General features: G+C 50.2%; 1 protein-coding gene across 3 annotated transcripts in view; it reads right to left on the reverse strand.

Annotated features, from left to right (window-relative positions):
* Positions 1 to 26,325, reverse strand: part of PDS5A (PDS5 cohesin associated factor A) — a 239,055-nt gene that overhangs the window by 98,497 nt on the left and 114,233 nt on the right. For all 3 annotated transcript variants that reach the window (XM_075346978.1, XM_075346977.1, XM_075346976.1), the window contains exons 14-20: positions 25,535 to 25,616; positions 25,266 to 25,314; positions 24,926 to 25,065; positions 11,009 to 11,124; positions 10,785 to 10,890; positions 10,403 to 10,563; positions 779 to 902 (exon numbers count right to left, since the gene is read on the reverse strand). In XM_075346978.1, the coding sequence (XP_075203093.1) occupies positions 779 to 902; positions 10,403 to 10,563; positions 10,785 to 10,890; positions 11,009 to 11,124; positions 24,926 to 25,065; positions 25,266 to 25,314; positions 25,535 to 25,616 (778 nt within the window). The remainder of the gene's footprint in view (positions 1 to 778; positions 903 to 10,402; positions 10,564 to 10,784; positions 10,891 to 11,008; positions 11,125 to 24,925; positions 25,066 to 25,265; positions 25,315 to 25,534; positions 25,617 to 26,325) is intronic.

Raw genomic sequence — 26,325 nt, forward strand, 5'->3', positions numbered from 1 at the left:
AAAAAAAAAACCCTAAATGTGACAGGAGCCAGAAATCTTCTTTCATTGGTAAATGGAGTGATAACATGAAGGCAAGTTCTAGTGTAGAGATCAAAAATAGATGACAGTAATAGGCGTTGATCCACTATCATACAAAACTCCATTGAAAACAAAACTTTATGCTTGTCTTTGATTTCGCTGCTGTGCCCCCAAATATTGTCCCTAGAATAGCGAGCCCGGCATAAGTGAAAGATTTATAGAAACACTTATTGTTCACGTCACTAAAACTCCAACTTTCTGGCCCACAAGTGGGTTTAAGTGCGAGCCGGAAATTGCTTTTACAATGTAAGCCTATGTAACACACACACACACACACACACACACAGGCAAGTCGGACTCTCACTTGCCTGAACGAAAAGGACCGATGCAGGGCTGAAAACTGGAGAAGATGGCGATCGGTGAGTATTTCATTTCACTTACATTGCACATTTACACAGACACGTCCATGCTTCTTTAAAGTGAACCTGTCAGGTGTAATATGCACCCAGAACCACGAGCAGTTCTGGATGCATATTGCTAATCCCTGCCTAACTGTCCCTGTATATACTAGCATAGATAAAGAGATCTCTAGCATAAGTATTTCTAAAGATTCTTTATATGGTAAGCTAATGAGCGCAGGGACTAGTCAAAAGGGCGTTAGTTCCCCCTCTTAGCATGTTAGACATTGTTTCATAAAAAGTTAACAATTTTTGCACCGCTTAACTTGTGAAAAATTCCTTTAAATATAAGAGTATATTACCTCAAATATCTGAGCCAGTTGCACTTCTTTATTGGAGAATATAGAATGGATGCAGTGCACAGCCTGCTTTGCTTGATGAGGCGTACCCCTCTTGGCCTTCTGATGTAAAATTGGAATAAGCGCCCTATTAAACAGAATTAGCAAATTAGTATTTAAGTTTCAATTCCGACGATTCAGTCGCTTGTGCTGACATTGCATCAATAGAGCAGTGGCATCTCATCCTTCCTGGTCTGTAGACTGGGCGGGACAGGCAACGTTATAATGATTGACAGCCGGAAGCCGGATGCCAATCAGCATGACGTCGGCTGCCGTTCTGTTGACAAAGCCACTGTAGCTCCAGCAGCAGCGGTCAGTAACTGCTATGTGCCGGCAAAGAACGGCGCTGGGCACAACAGACAAGTAGGTAGCAACTACCTGCCTATTAGTGCTTAGGCACCCAGACTATAGAACCCTGAGATACATCCTGAATCGACAATCACGGTGCCCCAACGTTGACGTACAATATATGGGAGTGGACATCAGGATCAAGAGGCCACTTTCATATGCACAGCTGTCATATCCTGATATAAATCGGCCAAGTAGACCGAAAGCATATTCCTGGAAAGTCAACACAAAAAAACAAAACAAAAAAACCCCAAGAGATTAGTTCTCCACCCAGTGAAGGATGTGGGAGGTTTCCTCCATGAATGGTTTCTTGAGAATTCCAGTTTGTATGTCATTAAATTGGCAATGCTTAATTAGAAGTGAGCTGGATCGCAAGACATTCTACCTCGTCTGTGGATAAGAGACAGCCGGAGAAAAGTCTAGAGGTCCAGTGCTTGCACAGTTGGAGAGCTTCTGTTTGCTCCAACTGTTTGGGACTGTGTACTGTGGGGAGACTCTTCCAAAAACTAGATGATGACCAAAGTCCATAGTTCAGCCCAAAATTCGATACACCAAGAGGAGCATGGCAAAACAAAAGAGTAGGATATGTTAAGAAAGCATGCATCAGGCCCTGAGTGAGAAGGACGCGCAAAGGAAGACAACTAAACACCGGAAATGAGAATATGGAGAATACTGCATGTATTCGGACCATAAATTTACAGCTTTAAAAAGAAAAGGCCAGGCTAACATGGAAACCGCTTTTTAACTGAGCTAGCATGAAGGCTGAACATGAGAACTGAGCCAGCCACCTCAAGGGGAGGCATAGTTATGAAATCAATTATCTGTTCGTTGAGCCGAAAAAAGGACTCAAGTTATGGAGGATCTGAAGGTCTACTGAAAGAGGAAGACCACCAAATATGTCAGCTGTAAAAAGAGGAGAGCTGAAAATACAGACTCTGAAAAAGTCTTTCCTGGTGTCTCATCTGTTGTAAAATGTAAGACAGAAGAGACTGATTGTAGAAGCGTCTATGTGAGCGTTACACGGCCAAGAACAAAAGAGAATGAATGCTGAGTGAGGTTGTTGCACACGTTTCTCGATTAGAGGGTAGTATCTACTAAGGTTGGAATCCATATCCAAACAGGAGATACCTTCTGCCAGCAAAATTGGAGCAAGGCTCCCTGGACTGGTTGAAAGTGTTGGTAGCAGGAGGTCTCTACTAGAGGAATGGTCTCTGGCTGGTCGTTAGAGAGGCGCCCTAGTATGCTTTCTAGATTCGCCAGACCAAGAGGTCTCTGTTGGCAGGTCCGACTCACTTAAGGAAGTGACAAGAGTAACATCTGGCTTCCCTGTGCGATACATCACATGGAGGTGTCTCAACTGGCTGACCGACCTTACGTAGTCAGAGAACAGTCTTATTCATTTGTGTGAAACGCCATACTGAGAGGTCTCTGCTTGATGGACTGAAAAAACCCTGGAAAGTGGTCAGAATACAGTCTAATCAACTGGCGCATACCAAGATGTCGCTGCTTGTTCTTACTTAGTATGGAAAGTGGTCAGAGAATCAACTGATTTGCTTCCATGAAATATCATGCAGGGAGATGTCTACTTGTTGGTCTATCTCACCCTGGGGACTGGTAAGAGTACGTCATACTGAAAGACTTCTGCTGATGGCCTGGCCAATCTAAGAGCTCAGAGTACCCACTTGCACAGATCTCCATACTGAGTGGTATTATATAGTAGGTCTGACTCACTAAAGGAAATGGTCAGCGTACAATCTGATCCATTTTCAGGATATGACAGAGTGGATTTTGCTGACTGTCCTGACTCACTCTGGAAAGTGGCCAGATCACAGGCAGGCCCGCTTGTGCGATACACCAAAATGAGAGGACTCTGCTTGTAAGTCTGACTCACTGTGGGAACCAGGGGTGGCGAGGAGCTCTGCAGGACGGGCCAGAGTCAAATGAGAGTCCAGTATCTTGTTGAAAACACAATCTCTGATTACAATGAAAGCTAGAATGGCAACTGTAGGGAAGAAAGCCCTGGAATAGGGGTCAAAGAAGAAGTTAGAATTCGGTAGGAATACCAGTGGAAAATACAGATCTTGATCCCAGACCCTTGTCTGCCTCCTACGTGACACTAAGCTATACCGGTTTAGTTTGGTGCCTTCAGGAGGGTGTAGTCTGCAGGGGACAAGACAATTCTAGCAATTCTTAGTGTCCGCCTCCTGATGGCTGCAGATAACACCCAATGTGACCTCTTCCAATGAAACGACTGAGAAATCATGTGAGGCTTACTCACCCTGCCTGTGTCAGTGCTGAGTCTCCACTGCTGCCCAAGTCTCTGACTGCAGCACTGTGAATGTTAAGTCAACACTGCAGACAATCACTGAGCTCAGTTTACATTAAACTGCGCCTGATGGAGGAGTGTTGTGACCAAAAAACACAGATTTGGGGGTTCTGACCCTCCACCCCATGATAACAGTTTTTATATATTTTATTAGCTTGAGCTGTTACATACATGCTAATGTTAAATGGTCTAATTGTTATATTTTTTACTATATAGATTTGATTAAAAAGTAGAGAGATTAAATTGGGTTGTCCAAGCTAAAATGACAAGTCTGCAGTCACTCTGTCACCCTGTGTGACTGTAGACTAGTGAATCCTCACCTTGTGAGCATTGTGTGCTGGGAGGATTCTCGGGTGTCGAGTGGGTACGGCAGTCACATATGCGATATACAGATTATGGGACAGAATCTTCCTAGAGGGGCACTGTCTTGCTCAATGTGTTTATAATGTGAGGATTCACAAGTCTGCAGTCACAATGAATGACTGTAGACTTGTAATTTTAGACTGTACAACCCCTTTAAGCGCTTATACTTTTTTTTTGTTCCCCACTTTGAATTAGTTTCTTTAGGGGGCGTGAACCTATGATCACTTAATTGCCTATACAATGCAATAGAATACTATATTATATTGCCTCCGGAGGCCACACAAAGTATTACACTTAAAAGTGTAAGGCCCCTCCCCTTCTGCCTATACACCCCCCGTGGGATCACGGGCTCCTCAGTTTTAGTGCAAAAGCAAGAAGGAGGAAAGCCAATAAACTGGTTTAAGCAAATTCAATCCGAAGGAATATCGGAGAACTGCAACCATTCAACATGAACAACATGTGTATACAAAAAAACAGGGGCGGGTGCTGGGTCTCCCAATTAGAGCTAGAAGAAAAGGAATTTACGGTAAGTAAACAAAATTCCCTTCTTCTTTGTCGCTCTATTGGGAGACCCAGACAATTGGGATGTCCAAAAGCAATCCCTGGGTGGGTAAAATAATACCTCGTAATAGAGCCGTAAAACGGCCCCTTCCTACAGGTGGGCAACCGCCGCCTGAAGGACTCGTCTGCCTATGCTGGCATCCGCCGAAGCATAGGTATGCACCTGATAGTGTTTCGTGAAAGTGTGGAGGCTGGACCAGGTAGCCGCCTGACACACAAGCTGAGCCGTAGCCTGGTGCCTCAAGCCCGGGACTCATCCACAGCTCTGGTAGAATGGACCTTCAGCCCTGAGGGAACCGTAAGCCCAGCAGAACGATAAGCTCGAGAATTGGTTCCTTGATCCACCGAGCCAGGCTTGATTTGGAAGCCTGCGACCCTTTACGCTGGCTAGCGACAAGGACAAAGAGTGCATCCGAGCGGCGCAGGGACGCCGTACGATCGATGTAGAGTCTGAGTGCTCTCACCAGATCTAATCAAGTGCAAATCCTTTTCACATTGGTGAACTAGATGAGGACAACAGAGTGTACGGGGATACCCTGACTGAGATGAAAGGGGGGATACCCCCTTAGGAGAAATTCCGGAACCGGATGCAGAACCCCTTGACCTGGTGAGACACCGGGAAGGGGGCTTTGCACGACAATGCTGCCCCGACAGACACTCTCCTAAGTGAAGAGACTGCTCCTAGGAAAACCACTTTCTGCGAAAGACGTGAGAGAGAAAAATCCCTCATAGGCTCGAATGGTGGTTTCTGAAGAACCATCAGCACCCTGTTCAAATCACAGGGTTCTAACAGCCGTTTGTAAGGAGGGACTAAGCGGCAAACCCCCTGCAGGAACGTGCGTACCTGAGGAAGTCTTGCTAGGCGCTTCTGAAAAAAATACAGAGAGCGCTGAGATTTGTCCATTAAGGGAGCAGAGCGACAAACCTTTTTCCAAACCGAATTGCAGGAAGGAAAGAAAGTAGGCAAGGCAATTGGCCAGGGAGAAACTCCCTGAGCAGAGCACCAAGATAAGAATATCTTCCACGTTCTGTGGTAGATCTTGGCAGATGTGGGTTTTCTGGCCTGTCTCATAGTGGTAATGACCTCTTGAGATAACCCTGCAGATGCTAGGATCCAGGACTCAATAGCCACACCGTCAGGTTGAGGGCCGCAGCATTCAGATGGAAAAACGGCCCTTGAAACAGCAAGTCTGGTCGGTCTGGTAGTGCCCACGGTTGGCCTACCGTGAGATGCCACAGATCCGGGTACCACGACCTCGTTGGCCAGTCTGGAGCGACGAGGAGGGCGCGGCGGCAGTCGGACCTGATCTTGCGCAGCACTCTGGGCAACAGTGCCAGAGGTGGGAACACATAAGGTAGCCGGAACTGCGACCAATCTTGAACTAAGGCGTCCGCCGCCAGAGCTCGGTGATCGTGAGACCGTGCCATGAAAACCGGGACCTTGTTGTTGTGCCGGGACGCCATTAGGACGACGTCCGGCATCCCCCAGCGGCGACAGATCTCCTGAAACACGTCCGGGTGAAGAGACCATTCCCCTGCGTCCATACCCTGGCGACTGAGGAAGTCTGCTTCCCAGTTTTCTACGCCCGGGATGTGAACTGCGGATATGGTGGATGCCGTGTCTTCCACCCACGTCAGAATCCGCCGGACTTCCTGGAAGGCTTGCCGACTGCGTGTTCCTCCTTGGTGGTTGATGTATGCCACCGCTGTGGAGTTGTCCGACTGGATTCGGATCTGCTTGCCTTCCAGCCACTGCTGGAAGGCTTGTAGGGCAAGATACACTGCTCTGATTTCCAGAACATTGATCTGAAGGGTGGACTCTTGCTGAGTCCACGTACCTTGAGCCCTGTGGTGGAGAAAAACTGCTCCCCACCCTGATAGACTCGCGTCTGTCGTGACCACCGCCCAGGATGGGGGTAGGACCGAAGAGATTCCTTGGCCGCCTGAGAAAGGGGGACGTTCCTGTCGAGGGACGTCGACTTCCCGTCCCATTGGCGGAGAATGTCCCATTGTAGTGGACGCAGATGAAACTGCGCGAAAGGGACTGCCTCCATTGTTGCTACCATCTTCCCTAGGAAGTGCATGAGGCGCCTCAAGGGGTGCGACTGGCCTTGAAGGAGAGATTGCACCCCTGTCTGTAGTGAACGCTGTTTGTCCAGCGGAAGCTTCACTATCGCTGAGAGAGTATGAAAACTCCATGCCAAGATATGTTAGCGATTGGGTCGGGGTCAGATTTGACTTTGAAAAGTTGATGATCCACCCGAAACTCTGGAGAGTCTCCAGCGCAACGTTCAGGCTGTGTTGGCATGCCTCTTGAGAGGGTGCCTTGACAAGTAGATCGTCCAAGTAAGGGATCACAGAGTGACCCTGAGATTGCAGGACTGCTACTACTGCTGCCATGACCTTGGTGAAGACCCGTGGGGCTGTCGCCAGCCCGAAAGGCAGAGCTACGAACTGAAGGTGTTCGTCTCCTATAACGAAGCGTAGAAAACGCTGGTGCTCTGGAGCAATCGGCACGTGGAGATAAGCATCCTTGATGTCTATTGATGCTAGGAAATCTCCTTGAGACATTGAGGCGATGACGGAGCGGAGGGATTCCATCCGGAACCGCCTGGTTTTCACGTGCTTGTTGAGCAGTTTTAGGTCCAGAACGGGACGGAAAGACCCGTCCTTTTTTGGCACCACAAACAAATTGGAGTAAAAACCGTGACCTTGCTCCTGAAGAGGAACAGGGATCACCACTCCTTCTGCCTTTAGAGTGCACACCGCTTGCAGAAGAGCATCGGCTCGGTCGGGAGGTGGAGAAGTTCTGAAGAATCGAGTTGGAGGACGAGAACTGAACTCTATCCTGTACCCGTGAGACAGAATGTCTCTCACCCAACGGTCTTTTACCTGTGGCAGCCAGGTGTCGCAACAGCGGGAGAGCCTGCCACCGACCGAGGATGCGGTGTGAGGAGACCGAAAGTCATGAGGAAGCCGCCTTGGTGGCGGTACCTCCGGCGGTCTTTTTAGGACGTGATTTAGGCCGCCATGAATCGGAATTCCTCTGATCCTTCTGAGGCCTATTGGACGAGGAGAATTGAACCTGCCCGCGCCCCGCAAGGACCGAAACCTCGACTGTCCCATCCTCTGTTGGGGTATGTTCGGTTTAGCCTGAGGAAAAGATGTATCCTTTTCCTTGGATTGTTTGATGATTTCATCCAGTCGCTCACCAAAACAAGCGGTCGCCAGAGATTGTCAAACTGGTTAAGCACTTTTTTGGAAGCAGAATCTGCCTTCCATTCCCGCAACCCCTTAAGGCTCTGCGTATTACCACTGAATTGTCGGACGCAACTGCCTTCCGGCTCGCCGAGTCCAGGACAGCATTAATGGCGTATGACGCAAACGCTGACGTTTGAGAAGTTAAAGACGCAGTCTGCGGCGCAGACGTACGTGTGACTGCGTCAATTTGCGCTTGAGCCGCTGAGACCGCTTGGAGCGCCCAGACGGCTGCGAAAGATGGAGTAAAAGACGCGCCAATAGCTTCATAGATGGATTTCAACCAGAGCTCCATCTGTATGTCAGCGGCATCTGTGAGTGAAGCCATATCTTCCGCTGCAACTAAGGATTTAGCCGCTGGAGATAGGAGGGTCCACACTGGAACACTGAACCCAGCCCTCGACAACGTCAAAAGGGAAGGGATAACGTGTATCCTTAGGGCGCTTGGAAAAAAAACGATATCTGGACAAGCCTGGTGGTTCTGGACTGCCTCCCTGAAGTCAGAGTGACCCAGAAACGTACTCAATGTACGCTTGGGGAACCTGAAACGGAACTTCTCCTGCTGAGAAGCTGACTCCTCAGGCGTAGGAGCTGAGGGAGAAAAAACCAACATTTGATTGATGGACGCCGTAAGATCGTTCACTACGGTGTCACAATCAGGTGTATCCTGGTAGAGAACGTTCTCAGGATCAGAATCCTGATCAGATACCTCCGCCTCATCATAGAGAGAGTCCCCATGCTGAGACCCTGAATATGTCGAGGGATGCTCCCAGCGAGGTCGCTTAGGGGGTCTGGGACTGCGGTCCGAGTCAGACCCCTCACCCTGGGATCTATGAGACACTCCCGGAGCACCTTGTTGTACCAACTGGGGAGGGGGGGACCAGGGGGCAATGAATCAACAGTGCCCATGGTCTGAGAGACCTGTCTGGACTGCAAGGCTTCTAGTATCATAGCCATAGTCTCAGAAAGTCTGTCAGTAAATACTGCAAACTCCGTCCCCATCACCTGGACCATTAGCAGAGACTCCGGCTGAGTACGTGCCACCGGGGCCGAGCATTGTATACAATGGGGGTCCGTGTAACCTGCCGGCAGTATAGCCGTACATGCTGTACAGGCTGTATAGAAAACCTGTGCTTCTGCACCCTTGTTTTTCACAGACGATATGCTGTTATCTCCCCCAAACAATCAAGGAGGGTATATAGCCAAAATACAAAAGTGCGACCGAACAGTGCAATGTATAGCGTACAAGCATATATCTATATGTGCACTTCGGCACTAGTGGGGTCAGCACCACAGGTGCTGGTTACCTCCCGCTCACAGCGGTTGTGTGACCATCAGAATCCCTGCCAGGGTCTTCCCAAACTTGTCTCTTTTCTCAGCCACAGAAAAAACTGACATGAATGGCTGCCGGCGTCCTGTGTAGAGGAGGAGGCCGTGGGCGTGCCCCAGAAAGTGCGGGAATCCGGTTTCACAGTGTACACAGTGAGACGGGTGGAGTATGCAAAGCATACTCCAGCTCTCAGCGCTGCCGTGCTGTGCAGCGTCACGCCCATACTCTGACTGGCAGGCCTGTGGGCGGTAACGAAGTGAGACTAGGCCGCACAAGCCGGGGACTAGAGTGATAAGCGCGGCCGGCATATAAGCCCTGGTCGGCGCGGAAGTCCCCGGCGCACCACAAGTCCCAGCCGCGCCTGAGTAAAAATGGCAGCGGCGGTTAGCGCGGTAGTCCCCCAATACTCTAACACACCCAGCTACGCTGCAGTGTGCGATGGCACCAGTGCGGGCAGCACCGCCGTCCCTGGCGCACTAACACACCCAGCAGTGCTGCCGTGTGTCTGTGCGCGGTCCCCACGGGGACACAGAGTACCTCAACGTAGCAGGGCCATGTCCCTGAAGATACTCCGCTCCATGTCCAGCAGATTCCCAGGGGCTGTGGATGGAGCACAGCCTCAGTGCCTGGAGACCGATAGGATCCCACTTCACCCAGAGCCCTAAGGGGATGGGGAAGGAAAGCAGCATGTGGGCTCCAGCCTCCGTACCCGCAATGGGTACCTCAACCTTAACAAACACCGCCGACAAAAGTGGGGTGAGAAGGGAGCATGCTGGGGGCCCTAGTATGGGCCCTCTTTTCTTCCATCCGACATAGTCAGCAGCTGCTGCTGACTAAACAGTGGAGCTATGCGTGCATGTCTGACCTCCTTCGCACAAAGCATGAAAACTGAGGAGCCCGTGATCCCACGGGGGGTGTATAGGCAGAAGGGGAGGGGCCTTACACTTTTAAGTGTAATACTTTGTGTGGCCTCCGGAGGCAGTAGCTATACACCCAATTGTCTGGGTCTCCCAATAGAGCGACAAAGAAATCAATGGTATCCTAGGAAGACCAGCCATAGGCTGGGATTTATATTAATGCCACCATGGCAGACAATAAGGCCTTCAGAAGGCACTGGCTGCCATTGCAACTCATGAACATATTCCTTGAAGGGAAGAGTAAGGGTGGGTGTGAATAGGCTCCAAACTGACAGCGGACAACAGCGACATGCGATCTGAGCTAGGTTATGATCGCATCAATTACTATTGTGTGCAGGATATGTAATGCTGCAAGCACCCGCATTGAAAGGAGCAGGCACAGCTCCTGAGCCTGCTCTATAAAGCGATAAAGGTTTTTTAATTCCCTTAGTGCTTACACAGTATATACAGTGATAAATTATATGTAGAGATTTAAAATGACTTACGATCGAATCTGTGGCAAATCTGTTTCTATTTTATGCCCTGTGTTACGAAATATCTGGATGGCTGCCTCAGCTACTTTGTCATCATCCATACGAAGGCACTGTAGGAAAGACTCGTACGTCTCAGCTGAGTGGAATGCGGTTGGATGTGTAAAGGACAGTACCTAAAAGTGATCAAAAGACAAATTGATTTAAAAATTAAGATAATATCACCCCTACGAGTAGCAAAAGCAAATAAAATCATGTACTCATCACCCACCTACACCATTCTACCATATCTAGATACATAAGATTTAGCGCGTGAACAGGGAGCAATCCGTGCCGTGTTCAAGAGTAACATTAACATCTCTTCTCATGCTGGAGTTAAAAAAAAAAAAAAAAATACCTTAAGTAGCTCCAATCCTGCTCGAATTGCAGAATCGGGACTGACACCTTCCTCTTCATCATCTACAGTGCCCTCAATGGATTTGTTCATTAACTTTACTAATGCACTGGAATATAAAAGGAGGAGCAATTCTTTAAACAGAGGATGGTGGAAAAGTAGTAAAAGCAATTATTACACCGATCTAAATGTAAAATCCAATGGTGCAACACGCAAGTTATAAATACCTGATTGCCTCTGAATCTATATGCACTGGAGCTATTCTTTCCAGGAGAAATTTTACCATTTCCAAGAACGGATTAGTTGGTTGCTTTGGGTTAGCAAGTTTTCTGGCAATTTCTCGCTTTAGAGGAAAAAAGAAAATACAGCTTAAATGTGTTTACAGAACTTAGAAGGAAAAAGAGTGAACTTCTAGCAGGCCTTTGTACCAGATCATGGCCACTTTTGTAGGATACTATTGTGATCTAAGTCACCACATAGATACCTAATATATACCCACATCACAGCCATTTGAAGGCAGCCTCGGGACCATTTCAGATAAGCTGTATTATGATGTGTAAAGGGAATCTGTCAGGTGATTTTCTAAAACAATACTAATGTTATCTTTAAAATAGGGCTTAAGGATATCTTTCAGGATCAGCAAGTTTTATTGCTCTATGTTATCCTGTTATCTTGTTGTAAACCCCATAGAATTCAGTATGAGGTAGTAACTAGTCAAGCAAATGTAAATGCAACCTGCAAATTCCCTGTTCCCCCTCCCATCTCAGTGCTGGCATCAGTGAGTAAATCCGAACTGCATTTGCACTGCTGCCCCCACCCATACGCCCTCCCACCTCTCAGCAGTGATAGTGAATTGTACTTACATACACTTAACTAGTGTGAGACACAGAATTCTACAGAGCTTATGGCAAGATAACAGCATAAGGCACAGCAATAACACTTACTGATCCTGAAAAGGTCTCCTTAAGCCCTATTTAAAGTTAGCATTAGTGTTGTAATACAAAATCATCTGGCAAGAGTCCCTTTAAAAGGAGGTTCCCCTCCCAAAAAAAAAATTATCCCTTAGCCATTAAACACACAGCGCTGTTTTTTCCAGAAGTACATAAACCAATGAATTTGGAAGAAATCTGAATAATGGGGAAATCCCATTAACAATATAAATGCAAACACGGAGGCCAGATGACTGTCGTACGCTAACAAAGAATTTGTGAGAGTTCCTGTGCATATAAAAGTTTAATTTATTGATAATATCCAACTATAGGCACATGTAATGAATGGTACATATAAAATAGTAGTGGATCAATAGTGAGAACAGAAAAGGACACTACAAAGGGCAAAAAACGTATGCTGATTAAGTAAACGGTTAGCAATAAGAAAGTAAATCCCAGGTTACAAAGACTATATAAATCTGCCTGAAAAAATGAAATGATAGTAATAAAAAAGAGAATTTTGTTTACTTACCGTAAATTCTTTTTCTTATAGTTCCGTATTGGAAGACCCAGACATTGGGTGTATAGCTTCTGCCTCCGGAGGACACACAAAGTACTACACTAAAAAGTGTAGCTCCTCCCTCTGAGCATATACACCCCCTGGATAACCAGATCTAGCCAGTTTAGTGCAAAAGCTGAAGGAGAATAGCCACCCACAAGTAAAGACAGAGCAGGAACCAGAACAACCGAAGACTCTGTCCACGACAACAGCCGGTGATAACACGCAGAACAAGAAACTGCCAACAGGCAACAGGGAGGGAGCTGGGTCTCCCAATACGGAACTAGAAGAAAAAGAATTTACGGTAAGTAAACAAAATTCTCTTTTTCTTTATCGTTCCTATGGGAGACCCAGACATTGGGACGTCTCAAAGCAGTCCATGGGTGGGAATAAACAGAAAAACTGAGAAGTAGGCGGAGCCTAATTTCACAAATGGGCGACAGCCGCCTGAAGGATGCGTCTGCCCAAGCTCGCATCTGCCGAAGCATGAGCATGCACTTGGTAGTGCTTTGAAAAGGTATGCAGGCTAGTCCAAGTGGCAGCCTGACAGACCTGCTGAGCCGTGGCCTGGTGCCTGAAAGCCCAAGAGGCACCGACAGCTCTGGTCGAGTGTGCCTTGATCCCCGGCGGGGGAGGCACCTGAGCACACTGGTAGGCATCGGAAATGGCCGACCTAATCCAACGAGCTAAGGTCGGCTTAGAAGCCGAGAGGCCCTTACGCCGACCTGTGGTTAGCACAAAAAGAGAGGTGCACCGCCTAAGAACAGCGGTGCGAGACACATAGATCCGGAGCGCCCGCACCAGTTCCAGAGTATGCAACGCTTTTTCAAAGCGATGAACAGGAGCCGGACAAAAGGAAGGCAGGGAAATGTCCTGGTTAAGGTGGAAAGGAGAAACCACCTTAGGGAGAAAGTCCGGAGTCGGACGGAGAACCACCTTGTCTTGATGAAAAACCAAAAAAGGTGACTCCGAAGAGAGCGCAGCCAAATCAGAGACTCTCCTGAGGGAAGTTATGGCCACTAGAAAGACCACTTTCTGTGAAAGACGAGACAAAGAAACCTCCCTAAGAGGCTCAAAGGGGGGTTTCTGCAAGGCCGTGAGGACCACATTGAGGTCCCAGGGATCCAAGGGCCGCCGGTAAGGCGGAATGATGTGAGACGCGCCCTGCATGAAGGTGCGGACCTGAGCCAGCCGGACGATACGCCGCTGGAACAGCACTGACAGATCCGAGACGTGTCCCTTGAGAGAGTTGAGGGACAGTCCCAGCTGCAGACAGGACTGTAGAAAAGACAGAAGGGTCGGCAAGGAGAAAAGGCCAAGGAGGATACCGGAAGCCGTCAAGATCCAGGACTCAAGAGCCACGCCGTCAATCTGAGAGCGGCAGAATTCTGGCGGAAAGACGGACCTTGTGAGAGAAGGTCTGGACGGTCCGGAAGATGCCACGGCACCTCTACGGACAGATGGAGCAGGTCTGGATACCAAGCTCGCCTGGGCCAGTCCGGAGCAATGAGGATGACTCGACGGCCCTCCATTCTGATCTTGCGCAGAACTCTGGGCAAGAGAGCTAGAGGGGGAAACACGTAGGACAGACGAAACTGGGACCAGTCTTGAACCAGAGCGTCCGCGGCGAATGCCTGAGGATCGTGGGAGCGAGCCACGTAAACCGGAACCTTGTTGTTGTGACGGGATGCCATTAGGTCCACGTCCTGAGTGCCCCACTTGCGGCAGATTGACTGAAACACTGCCGGATGCAGGGACCACTCGCCACTGTCCACGGTTTGACGGCTGAGATAATCTGCTTCCCAGTTTTCCACGCCTGGGATGTGGACTGCGGATATGGTGGACTTGGAGTCCTCCGTCCATTGAAGGATGCGTTGAACCTCCAACATTGCCAGGCGGCTGCGTGTCCCGCCTTGGTGATTGATGTAGGCAACCGCTGTCGCGTTGTCTGACTGGACTCGGATGTGCTTGCCCGCCAAGAGGTGGTGAAAGGCTAGGAGAGCTAGAAGCACAGCTCTGGTTTCCAGCACATTGATCGAGAGGGCTGATTCGGACGGAGTCCAAGTGCCCTGTGCTCGGTGGTGGAGACATACCCAGCCGGATAGACTGGCATCTGTGGTGAGGATCACCCAGGACGGGGCCAGGAAGGAGCGTCCCTGAGACAGAGAGAGGGGCCGAAGCCACCTCTGAAGGGAGCCCCTGGTCTGTGGCGACAGAGCCACTAGCCTGTGCAAGGAGGAAGTCCACTTGTCCCAACAGCGGAGAATGTCCAGCTGCAGACGACGCAGATGGAACTGGGCAAAGGGAACCACCTCCATTGACGCCACCATCTGACCCAGCACCTGCATTAGGTGCCTGATGGAATGACGGCGGGGCCTCAGCAGAGAGCGCACCGCCAGATGGAGGGACTGCTGTTTGACTAAGGGCAGCTTCACAAGTGCCGGCAGACTCTCGAACTGCATCCCTAGGTACGTGAGCCTCTGGGTCGGAGTCAGAGTGGATTTGGGCAGATTGACAAGCCACCCGAATTGGGCTAGAGTGGCGAGAGTGAGCGAGATACTCCGCTGACCGTCTGCGCTGGATGAAGCCTTGACTAGAAGGTCGTCCAGGTAAGGAATCACTGCCAACCCCTGGAGGTGCAGAACCGCAACCACTGCTGCCATGACCTTGGTGAATACTCGAGGGGCCGTGGCTAACCCGAAGGGGAGAGCCACGAATTGGAAATGTTCCTCTCCGATTGCAAAACGTAGCCAACGCTGGTGTGAAACTGCAATTGGCACATGCAGATAGGCATCTCTGATGTCGATGGATGCCAGGAAATCTCCTTGGGTCATTGAGGCAATGACTGATCGCAGAGACGCCATGCGAAAATGCCGCACCTGAACATGCTTGTTGAGAAGCTTGAGATCCAGGATGGGCCGGAAGGAACCGTCCTTTTTGGGGACTAGGAAGAGATTTGAGTAGAAACCTCTGAACCGTTCCCGGGCGGGAACCGGTACAATTACTCCGTTGGCCTGCAAGGATGCCACGGCCTGAGAGAAGGCGGCGGCCTTGGAGCAGGGGGGAGTTGACAGAAAAAATCTGTTTGGCGGGCTGGAAGAGAATTCTATCCTGTAGCCGTGGGAGATGATATCCCGCACCCACTGATCGGAGACGTGTTGAAACAACACGTCGCCAAAGTGGGAGAGCCTGCCACCGACTAAGGACATTGCTGGCGCGGCCAGATAGTCAAGAGGAGGCTGCCTTAGTGGCAGCAGCTCCTGCGGTCTTCTGTGGACGCGCCTTTGTGCGCCAGTTGGGTTTTTGGTCCTTGGCTGAGTTAGTGGACGAGGCCGAGGGCTTAGAGGATGACCAGTTGGAGGATCGAAAGGAACGAAACCTCGACTGGTTCCTACCCTGGGCAGGTTTCCTGGTTTTAGTTTGTGGCATGGAAGTACTCTTCCCGCCAGTAGCTTCCTTAATAATTTCATCCAGTTGTTCACCGAATAGCCTGGATCCAGCAAAAGGGAGCCCCGCAAGGTACTTCTTTGAAGAAGCATCTGCCTTCCACTCACGAAGCCACAAGATCCTGCAGATAGCGAGGGAATTAGCCGAAGCCACCGCAGTGCGATCAGAAGCCTCCAGCATGGCAGACATGGCATAGGATGAAAAAGCTGAAGCTTGGGAAGTTAAGGCAACCATTTCGGGCATAGTTTCCCTGGTGAGGGAATGCATCTCCTCTAGGAAAGCAGAGATGGCTTTGAGAGCCCACACTGCTGCAAAAGATGGGGAGAACGAGGCCCCTGCCGCCTCATATACAGATTTGGCCAGAAGGTCAACCTGGCGGTCAGTGGAATCCTTAAGAGAGGTGCCATCAGCCACTGATACAACGGTCCGGGCTGAGAGTCTAGACACCGGGGGGTCTACCTTTGGTGAATGAGACCACTCCTTGACCACCTCAGGTGGAAAGGGAAAACGGTCATCAGAACCACGCTTTGGGAAGCGTTTGTCAGGACAGGCCCTAGGCTTGGTCACAGCGGCCTGAAAACTGGAGTGGTTAAAGAACACACTCCTTGTCCTCTTAGGCAAGGTAAACTGGTGCTTTTCTGCCAGAGAGGGTTGCTCCTCTGATACTGGCGGATTGAGGTCCAGTACAGAATTAATGGACGCAATCAAATCACTAACATCTGAGTCACTTTCGGACAGATCAATGGGGCACATGGAGGTAGCCTCCGAGCCCCCAGTAAAGGCATCCTCCTCGTCCTGCGAGTCAGCTCTTGAATCAGAGCCGCGGGACGAGGAAGGAGAGGGGACCCTGCGTCTCCTTTTAGGAGGACGGGGTCTGGGACCAGATGAAGAATCCTCTGAGCTCCGCTGAGAGAGCCCTAGCAGCAGAGGCGCCCTGAGAAGGGGGCTGATGCATGTTCAGCGCTGTCCCATGGAGTCGGCAAAAGACTGGGAGATTGACCTAGAGAAGGATTCTACCCAAGCCGGGGGTTCAGCCACCGGAGCCGGAGGGACCACTGTGGGTGCGATTCCAGGCTGAGGCATTGTCAGGTTAGAGCAGGCATCACAATGTGGATATGTGCTCGGTTCAGGCAGCACGAGCTTACATGCAGTTAATACTGAGTACAGCCTTGCTCCTCGTGTGAGACATGCTGCTGGAGTGGGGGCTCTGAGCCAGAATGACCCCCAGAGAGTATATAAGAAGGTCCACGGTGGCTTACCAGACTATTTGTGTGCCCTCCAGATCCCACAGCCCGGACCCCCAAGCAGCTTAGCAGGGATGCTGCAGCCAGCGCTGATCCAGAGAAAAACGCTGATAAAATGGCGCTGGAGCTAGGAGAGGGGGCGGGACCTGCTCTGAGAGCAGGACATGTACTCAGAGAGGAGTGTCCCTCCCCTGTGCCGAACGGCCGCTGGGCGGAGCCGCACTGTCCCTCTGCATGATTGACATGCGAGGGCAGTGAAATCGAAAGTAGGCCTCCGGCGAAGCCGGGGCCTAAATTTGAGCGATGCGGCCGGCGCGCAGGCACCATCGGCGCGGTTCTCAGGCGACAACCAGAGAACCGGCCGGAAATGTCAGAAAAGTTACACAGCACACTCTCCCACCATAATAAAGTACCGGGACCCCCCGAATATAAACGTCTCAGGTACTTAGCTTGCTGAGACGCAGGGTTCCAAGTCCCTGGGGATGAGTGCTCCGTCCAGCAGGATCCTGAAGGGCTGCGGATGGAGACCGGTCTTCTGCAAAGCAAGGAGAACCGTGCTGGCTCCCACTTCAAGCCAGAGCCCGAGGGATGGTGAAGGAGCGCGGCATGTAAGGCTCCAGCCTTGGAATCAACCTTAACAACACCGCCGACACAGTGGGGTGAGAAGGGACATGCCGGGAGTCCAGGCTTGGACCCGCTTTTCTTCAAAAACTTTCCAAAAATGAAAAATCAGATGAGCCTGAACACAAAGCAATGAACTGGCTAGATCTGGTTATCCAGGGGGTGTATATGCTCAGAGGGAGGAGCTACACTTTTTAGTGTAGTACTTTGTGTGTCCTCCGGAGGCAGAAGCTATACACCCAATGTCTGGGTCTCCCATAGGAACGATAAAGAAATATAGCCACTAGATGGCCCCCAAGCACAATATAAAAGCTCACATGAGGCACTAATCACATTGTGAAAGTGTAAAAGATGCATGGAGGTAAATGGCATATAAATGAATTGTGATTTCTACAAGGTAAGGACCGCAATGGTGGGAAAGAAGGGAATTTTGTTACTTACCGTAAATTCCTTTTCTTCTAGCTCTTATTGGGAGACCCAGACGATTGGGGTATAGCTACTGCCCTCTGGAGGCCACACAAAGCACTACATTAAAAGTGCAAGGCCCCTCCCCCTCTGGCTATACCCCCCCGTGGTATCACGGGTTCTCCAGTTTTAGTGCCAAAGCAAGAAGGAGGAAGCCAATAACTGGTTTAAACAAATTAACTCCGAATAACATCGGAGAACTGAAAAACCGTTCAACATGAACAACATGTGTACCCGCAAACAACAAAAAAACATCCCGAAGGACAACAGGGCGGGTGCTGGGTCTCCCAATAAGAGCTAGAAGAAAAGGAATTTACGGTAAGTAACAAAATTCCCTTCTTCTTCAGCGCTCTATTGGGAGACCCAGACGATTGGGACGTCCAAAAGCTGTCCCTGGGTGGGTAAATAAATACCTCATGTTAGAGCTGCAAAACAGCCCTCCCCTATGGGGGTGTCACTGCCGCCTGCAGGACTCTTCTACCTAAGCTGGCATCCGCCGAAGCATAGGTATGCACCTGATAATGCTTGGTGAAAGTGTGCAGACTGGACCAGGTAGCTGCCTGGCACACCTGTTGAGCCGAAGCCTGGTGACGTAATGCCCAGGACGCACCCACGGCTCTGGTTGAGTGGGCTTTTAGCCCTGAAGGAACCGGAAGCCCCGCAGAACGGTAGGCCTCTAGAATTGGTTCTTTGATCCATCGAGCCAGGGTGGCTTTAGAAGCCTGCAACCCCTTGCGCGGACCAGCGACAAGGACAAAAAGTGCATCGGAACGGCGTATGGGCGCCGTGCGGGAAATGTAGATTCTGAGTGCTCTCACCAGATCTAGCAAACGTAAGTCCTTTTCATACCGGTGAACCGGATGAGGGCAAAAAGAAGGCAAGGAAATATCCTGATTAAGATGAAAAGAGGATACGACCTTAGGAAGAAACTCCGGAATGGGGCGCAGCACAACCTTGTCCTGGTGGAACACCAGGAAGGGAGCCTTGGATGACAGAGCTGCCAGCTCAGACACTCGCCGAAGCGATGTGATCGCAACAAGAAACGCCACTTTCTGCGACAGCCGAGAAAAGGAAACTTCCTTCAGAGGCTCGAAGGGCGGCTTCTGGAGAGCAACTAGTACCCTGTTCAGATCCCATGGATCTAACGGTCGCTTGTACGGGGGCACAATATGACAGACCCCCTGCAGGAACGTGCGCACCTTAGGAAGACGTGCTAGACGCTTCTGAAAAAACACGGATAGTGCCGAAACTTGCCCTTTAAGGGAGCTGAGCGACAAGCCCTTTTCTAACCCCGATTGCAGGAAGGAAAGAAACTTGGGTAATGCAAATGGCCAGGGAGACACTCCCTGGGCCGAGCACCAGGATAAGAAAATCTTCCACGTTCTGTGGTAGATCTTAGCAGAATTCGACTTTCTAGCTTGTCTCATTGTGGCAACCACTCCTTGAGATAATCCTGCAGATGCTAGGATCCAGGACTCAATGGCCACACAGTCAGGTTCAGGGCCGCAGAATTCTGATGGAAAAACGGCCCTTGGGACAGTAAGTCTGGTCGGTCTGGCAGTGACCACGGTCGACCGATCGTGAGATGCCACAGATCCGGATACCACGACCTCCTCGGCCAGTTTGGAGCGACGAGTATGACGCGGCTGCACTCGGATCTGATCTTGCGTAGCACTCTGGGCAAGAGCGCCAGAGGCGGAAACACGTAAGGGAGCTGAAACTGCGACCAATCTTGAACCAAGGCGTCTGCCGCCAGAGCTCTTTGATCGCGCGACCTCGCCATGAATGCCGGGACCTTGTTGTTGTGCCGGGATGCCATTAGGTCGACGTCCGGCACTCCCCAGCGGCGACAGATTTCCTGAAACACGTCCGGGTGAAGGGACCATTCCCCTGCGTCCATGCCCTGGCGACTGAGGAAGTCTGCTTCCCAGTTTTCTACGCCTGGGATGTGAACCGCGGATATGGTGGATGCTCTGTCCTCCACCCACATTAGAATGCGCCGGACTTCTTGGAAGGCTTGCCGACTGCGCGTCCCTCCTTGGTGGTTGATGTATGCCACCGCTGTGGAGTTGTCCGATTGGATTCGGATCTGCTTTCCTTCCAGCCACTGCTGGAAGGCTAGTAGGGCAAGATACACTGCTCTGATTTCCAGAACATTGATCTGAAGGGTGGACTCCTGCGGAGTCCACGTCCCCTGAGCCCTGTGGTGGAGAAACACTGCTCCCCACCCCGACAGACTCGCATCTGTCGTGACTACTGCCCAGGATGGGGGCAGGAAGGATCTTCCCTGAGATAATGAGGTGGGAAGGAGCCACCATTGTAGAGAGTCCTTGGCCGTCTGGGAAAGCGAGACTTTCCTGTCCAGGGACGTTGACTTCCCGTCCCATTGGCGGAGAATGTCCCATTGAAGTGGGCGCAGATGAAACTGCGCAAAGGGAACTGCTTCCATGGCTGCCACCATCTTCCCTAGGAAATGCATGAGACGCCGCAAGGGATGCAACTGGCCCTGCAGGAGAGATTGCACCCCTGTCTGTAGTGACCGCTGCTTGTTCAGCGGCAGCTTCACTATCGCTGCTAGAGTATGAAACTCCATGCCAAGATACGTTAGTGACTGAGTCGGTGATAGGATCGACTTTGGAAAGTTGATGATCCATCCGAAAGACTGTAGAGTCTCCAGCGTAGCATTCAGGCTGTGCTGACATGCCTCCTGAGAGGGAGCTTTGACCAATAAGTCGTCTAGGTAAGGGATCACCGAGTGTCCCTGAGAGTGCAAGACTGCTACCACCGCCGCCATGACCTTGGTGAAGACCCGTGGGGCTGTCGCCAGACCAAATGGCAGAGCTACGAACTGAAAATGGTCGTCTCCTATCACAAAACGTAGAAAACGTTGATGTTCTGTAGCAATTGGCACGTGGAGATAAGCATCTTTGATGTCTATTGAGGCAAGGAAGTCTCCTCTGGACATTGAGGCAATGACAGAGCGGAGGGTTTCCATCCGGAACCTCCTGGCGTGCACATGTTTGTTGAGCCGTTTTAGGTCCAGAACAGGACGGAACGAGCCGTCCTTTTTTGGAACCACAAAGAGATTGGAGTAAAACCCTTGCCCTTGTTCCTGAGGAGGGACTGGGATCACCACTCCTTCCGCTTTTAGGGAATCCACCGCCTGCAGCAGAGCATCTGCTCGGTCTGGATGTGGGGAGGTTCTGAAGAACCGAGCTGGAGGACGAGAATTGAACTCGATTCTGTACCCGCGAGACAAAATGTCCGTCACCCACCGGTCTTTGACCTGTGACATCCAAATGCCGGAAAAGCGGGAGAGCCTGCCCCCGACCGGCGATGCGGAGGGGGGGGCTGGAAGTCATGAGGTAGCCGCTTTGGAAGCGGTACCTCCATTTGCTTTCTTGGGGCGTGTGTGAGTCCGCCACGAATCTGAGTTTCTTTGCGTCCTCTGAGTCCCTTTGGACGAGGTAAATGGTGTCTTGCCCGAACCTCGAAAGGACTGAAACCTCTGCTGCCACTTTTTCTGCTGAGGTTTGGATGTTCTGGGTTGTGGTAAAGAGGAGTCTTTACCCTTGGACTGCTTAATGATGTCAACCAATGGCTCGCCAAACAGTCTATCTCTAGACAAAGGCAAACTGGTTAAACATTTTTTGGAACCAGCATCTGCTTTCCAGTCCTTTAACCACAAGGCTCTGCGCAAAACTACCGAATTGGCGGACGCCATTGAGGTGCGACTGGTAGATTCTAGGACCGCATTGATAGCGTAAGACGCAAACGCCGACATCTGCGTGGTAAGGTGCGCCACTTGCGGCACTGCTGGATGCATGATAGCATCCACTTTTGCTAAGCCAGCTGAAATAGCCTGGAGTGCCCATACGGCTGCGAATGCTGGAGCAAACGACGCGCCGATAGCTTCATAGACAGATTTTAACCAAAGGTCCATCTGTCTGTCATTGGCATCTTTAAGTGAAGCGCCATCCTCCACTGCAACTATGGATCTAGCTGCAAGTTTGGAAATCGGGGGGTCTACCTTTGGACACTGTGTCCAGCGCTTGACCACCTCAGGGGGGAAAGGGAAACGCGTATCTTTAGATCGTTTAGAGAAACGCCTTTCTGGGTGAGCGTCGTGCTTCTGGATTGATTCTCTGAAGTCAGAGTGATCTAACAAAGCACTCAATTTACGCTTGGGATAAAGGAAACGAAACTTCTCCTGCTCCGCAGCCGCCTCTTCTGCTGAAGGGGCTGGGGGAGAAATATCCAACATCCTATTGATGGCTGAGATAAGGTCGTTTACCATGGCATCCCCATCCGGGGTATCCAGGTTGAGAGGGGTTCCAGTAGTGGATTCCTGATCACTCATCAGACACATCACAGGGAGACTGATTGTGCTGAGACCCTGAGCAGTGTGAAGACGTCGAGGGTCTTTCCCAGCGAGCTCGCTTAGGGTGGCTGGGGCCATCATCTGAGTCATAATCCTCGGCCTGTGAAGCCGGGGACCCCCCTGTGGGCTGGATACATTCCAAGTAAGGGGGACCTGAGGACAGAGGCCTCGCCGTGCCCAGAGACTGAGCCCCATGCATAGATTGCAAGGTTTCAAGTATTTTTGCCATAGAGACAGACATACTATCAGCAAAAACTGCAAAGTCTGTCCCTGTCACCGGGGCAGGACTTACAGGCGTCTCAGCCTGGGTCACTCTCCCTCCTGACTCCGGCTGGCGAAGCAGCACCGGGTCGGAGCATTGCACACAATGGGGGTCATCGGAGCCTGCTGGTAGATTAGCCCCACATGCAGCACACGCAGTATACACAGCCCTTTTTGCCTTGGCCGCCTTGCGTTTTGAGGATGACATGTTGCTGCTTCCACAGAGCGATCTGGGATATGCAGCCAGAAGCGCACCTCACAGTGCAAGAAATACAATATCTATATATCTGTACCCAGTACACTGATACACAGTGAGGCACTAGAGGGACCAGCACAGAAAAATCGCTTACCGCCCGCTTAAAAAGCGGGTGTGTGGTCGCCAGATAGCCCCTAGTCCAGGTCTCCCAGAGCCTTGCGTCCTTCCTCCAGCCAGGCATGCATGTAATGGCTGCCGGCGTCTCGAGAGAGGAAGGGGGGCGGGCCCTGGGCGTTCCTGGCCAAGAGCGGGAAGCCTGCTTCCCTCTGTGCCAAGTGAGAGGGCTGGAGCATGTAAATCAGGCTCCAGCCCTCGTCGCTGCTAGCGAACAGCGTCTCTCCCCTACCCTGAATGACAGGGTGGGGGCGGGAACGAATCGGAGCTGCCGGCGTCCTAGGCCCAAAAAGCCGGGGACTAAATTTATAACCGCCGCCGCCGTAAAAGCGCGGACGGCGGATCCCCGGCGCACCACAAGTCACAGCAGCGCCGCCCGGTCCAGAGGGGGTCGGCGCTGCGTTCCCATACACAAAAAAGTCCCCCAGTAATCTGTAGGGACACCAACTCCACGTTGCGGTCCCCGGCGCACTACAACACCCAGCCAGCCCGGAGTGTGTCTGTGCCTGCCGGGGACACGGAGTACCTGTATGATGCAGGGCCTGTCCCTGATCGTACTCCTGCTCCGTCTCCATCAGGTTCTAATGGGTCTGTGGATGGAGCCCGGCATCAGAGCTGAGAGGCCGGCAGGATCCCACTTCCACAGAGCCCTACCAGGGGATGTGGAAGGAAAACAGCATGTCAGGCTCCAGCCCTGTACCAGCAATAGGTACCTCAACCTTACAACACCATCCAGGGGTGAGAAGGGAGCATGCTGGGGACACTATATGTGTCCTCTTTTCTTCCATCCGAAACAGTCAGCAGCTACTGCTGACTAAAATCTGTGGAGCTATGCATGGAATGTCTGACCTCCTTCGCACACAAAGCTAAAACTGGAGAACCCGTGATACCACGGGGGGGTATAGCCAGAGGGGGAGGGGCCTTGCACTTTTAATGTAGTGCTTTGTGTGGCCTCCAGAGGGCAGTAGCTATACCCCAATCGTCTGGGTCTCCCAATAGAGCGCTGAAGAAAGAAACCATAGTAAAGTAGCAAATTGTTACCCATAAAGAAATAGGTCCTATTTATGTGCATCCCATCATGTGAGCTTTACCCTTTGCGCTTGGGGGCCATCTAGTGGCTACACTTTATTACTACCATTACGTTTTGGAGGCAAATTTATATACAGTGTCACCATGGATGTACTTAATAATAATAATAATAATAATAATAATAATAATAATCTTTATTTCTATAGCGCCAACATATTCCGCAGCGCTTTACAATTCAGGAGGAACATATACATATCATATACATAAACATATACAAACAAGTAACAATTATAGAGGATACAATATTTAAAAGGAAAAATGGCAACCCTGCTCGTGAGAGCTTACAATCTACAATGAGATGGGGGGAGGGGCAAGGTACAAGTGTTTATTTAAAATGACAATCCAGCCAGCTCAGGGGGATAGATGATGGCTTCCTGGACCAGTTGGCCAGAGCCTTGAGATGCAAGGCTCTGGCCAACTGGTTTCTTAATCAGCATACACATTTTTTGCCCTATTTGTGGTCTATTTGAGTCCTCGCTATTAATCCACTACTAATTATATGTACCTTTCTTAATGTTCCTATTTTTGGATATTATCAATAAAATATATTTTTACAGAATTTTGTGTTAGCGTACACCGGTCATCCAACCTTGGTTTCCCTAACCAATGTATGTAGAGGAGGTCAAACATTCAAGGCAGCACTGCAAAGCCCTATTTTTGGGAATCCAGGGGGTCCCAGACATCAGACCCCTAACAACCAGCAAATTAATTCGATTTTTGTGAATAATGCTTGAAACTTAATTTCTAAAAATGAAAAACAAAACCTGAGCTCTCTTACCACACAGATGTCCGCCTGTTTACACGAGCACGTTGGGCTTATGAGCAACTCAAGCTGAGACCGAAGTTTCTCATCGTCACCCAAAACCTGATTGAACTTTTTGACAAAATCTTGTGCTTTTCCAGGATCTGGTAAGTTTTCTATAAAACAGATAAAAAAAACCCAAATGAATCTCATAAGACACAGAAAACAGAGCGGTGGAACATAATTCTAATAAATGAACAGCTAAAGGGACTAAAAGCTGAAGTTAAAACACATTTCCAGCCATTTTTCTTGGAATTGGCATCAAACTGAACTTTCCGTAAATAAGATAATGGTGACTTAGGTGGGAATTACTCACTTGCTATGGTCATTAATTTTCCGAACATGGCTCCATTGTTTGCCTCTGACTGAAAAGAGACATAAGAGAACATCATGAATCGAATATAAACATAATCTAATATATAATGAAAACATACACTTTTCATATAAAGACAGACACCAGCCTCCAAATACAACTGTCTGAACATGTAATGGAAGAAGGCATCCTGATCTTAAAGAAGACAAGACACTTATTCTCTATTTTGCAAGTCCAATATGTAATATTAGGATGTGATAAAACAAACTTACAGGTGGCTGCTTGTGTAAGTCTAATAACTCCCGGACGTGGCTCCTTAGCATATTCTGACATTTCCACATTTCATTTAGTGCCCTGTAAATTAAGGAAACGACATCCTGATAAGGCTCTGACACAAGTTAACCCTTAAAATATTCCTCTGGACCCGCTGTAACTATCATTTGTAAAAAGTTTTAATATGTTACATGAGTTCAAAAGTGGTCCGGCTCGTGAGACCCCGACAGATCGCTCGAAATGCCACTCTGTAGTGGGTAGCTCCTGTATGAGCTGCATGCAAAGAGTGGTGCATGGGCTAAAAGTAACTAAGTGTCTGTCTATGGCACACTGCAATGGACGGATATAGGGGTTAGTGGCTTGGCCGGGCATGTGAGCAGTCACCGGTGGTAATCGCTTGCCTGTAGCTCCTCTGGGTCCACACACCGGTACTATATGATTCAGCACTAAATGGGAAGGTCCCCTGCACACAGAAAAGGGGACAACATGGCTGGAGGAATGACCAGGCGGCATTGGGAGGATGTGGTGTGTGTGGAGGGAGGATGTGGTGTGTGTGGAGGGTGGAGTCCCAAGATGGCCCTGCCGGCAACTACCAGGGCGGTAAGCACCACTGTCGTCTAGGTGTTGGCAAAGCTGTCTGGTTTTGCCAAAAACACTCTTCTGCGGAGAAACCGTAGACACAGCCGGACATTGTTACTGTAGAACCGTAAAACTAAGTTTGGAATCAGAGGCAACTGCAGTCACGTGCTGTGATAATCCCAGTCTGGCAGCCTCAGCCTGCAGCAATACG

Source organism: Anomaloglossus baeobatrachus, chromosome 1, assembly GCF_048569485.1.
Source record: "Anomaloglossus baeobatrachus isolate aAnoBae1 chromosome 1, aAnoBae1.hap1, whole genome shotgun sequence".
NCBI lineage: Eukaryota > Metazoa > Chordata > Amphibia > Anura > Aromobatidae > Anomaloglossus > Anomaloglossus baeobatrachus.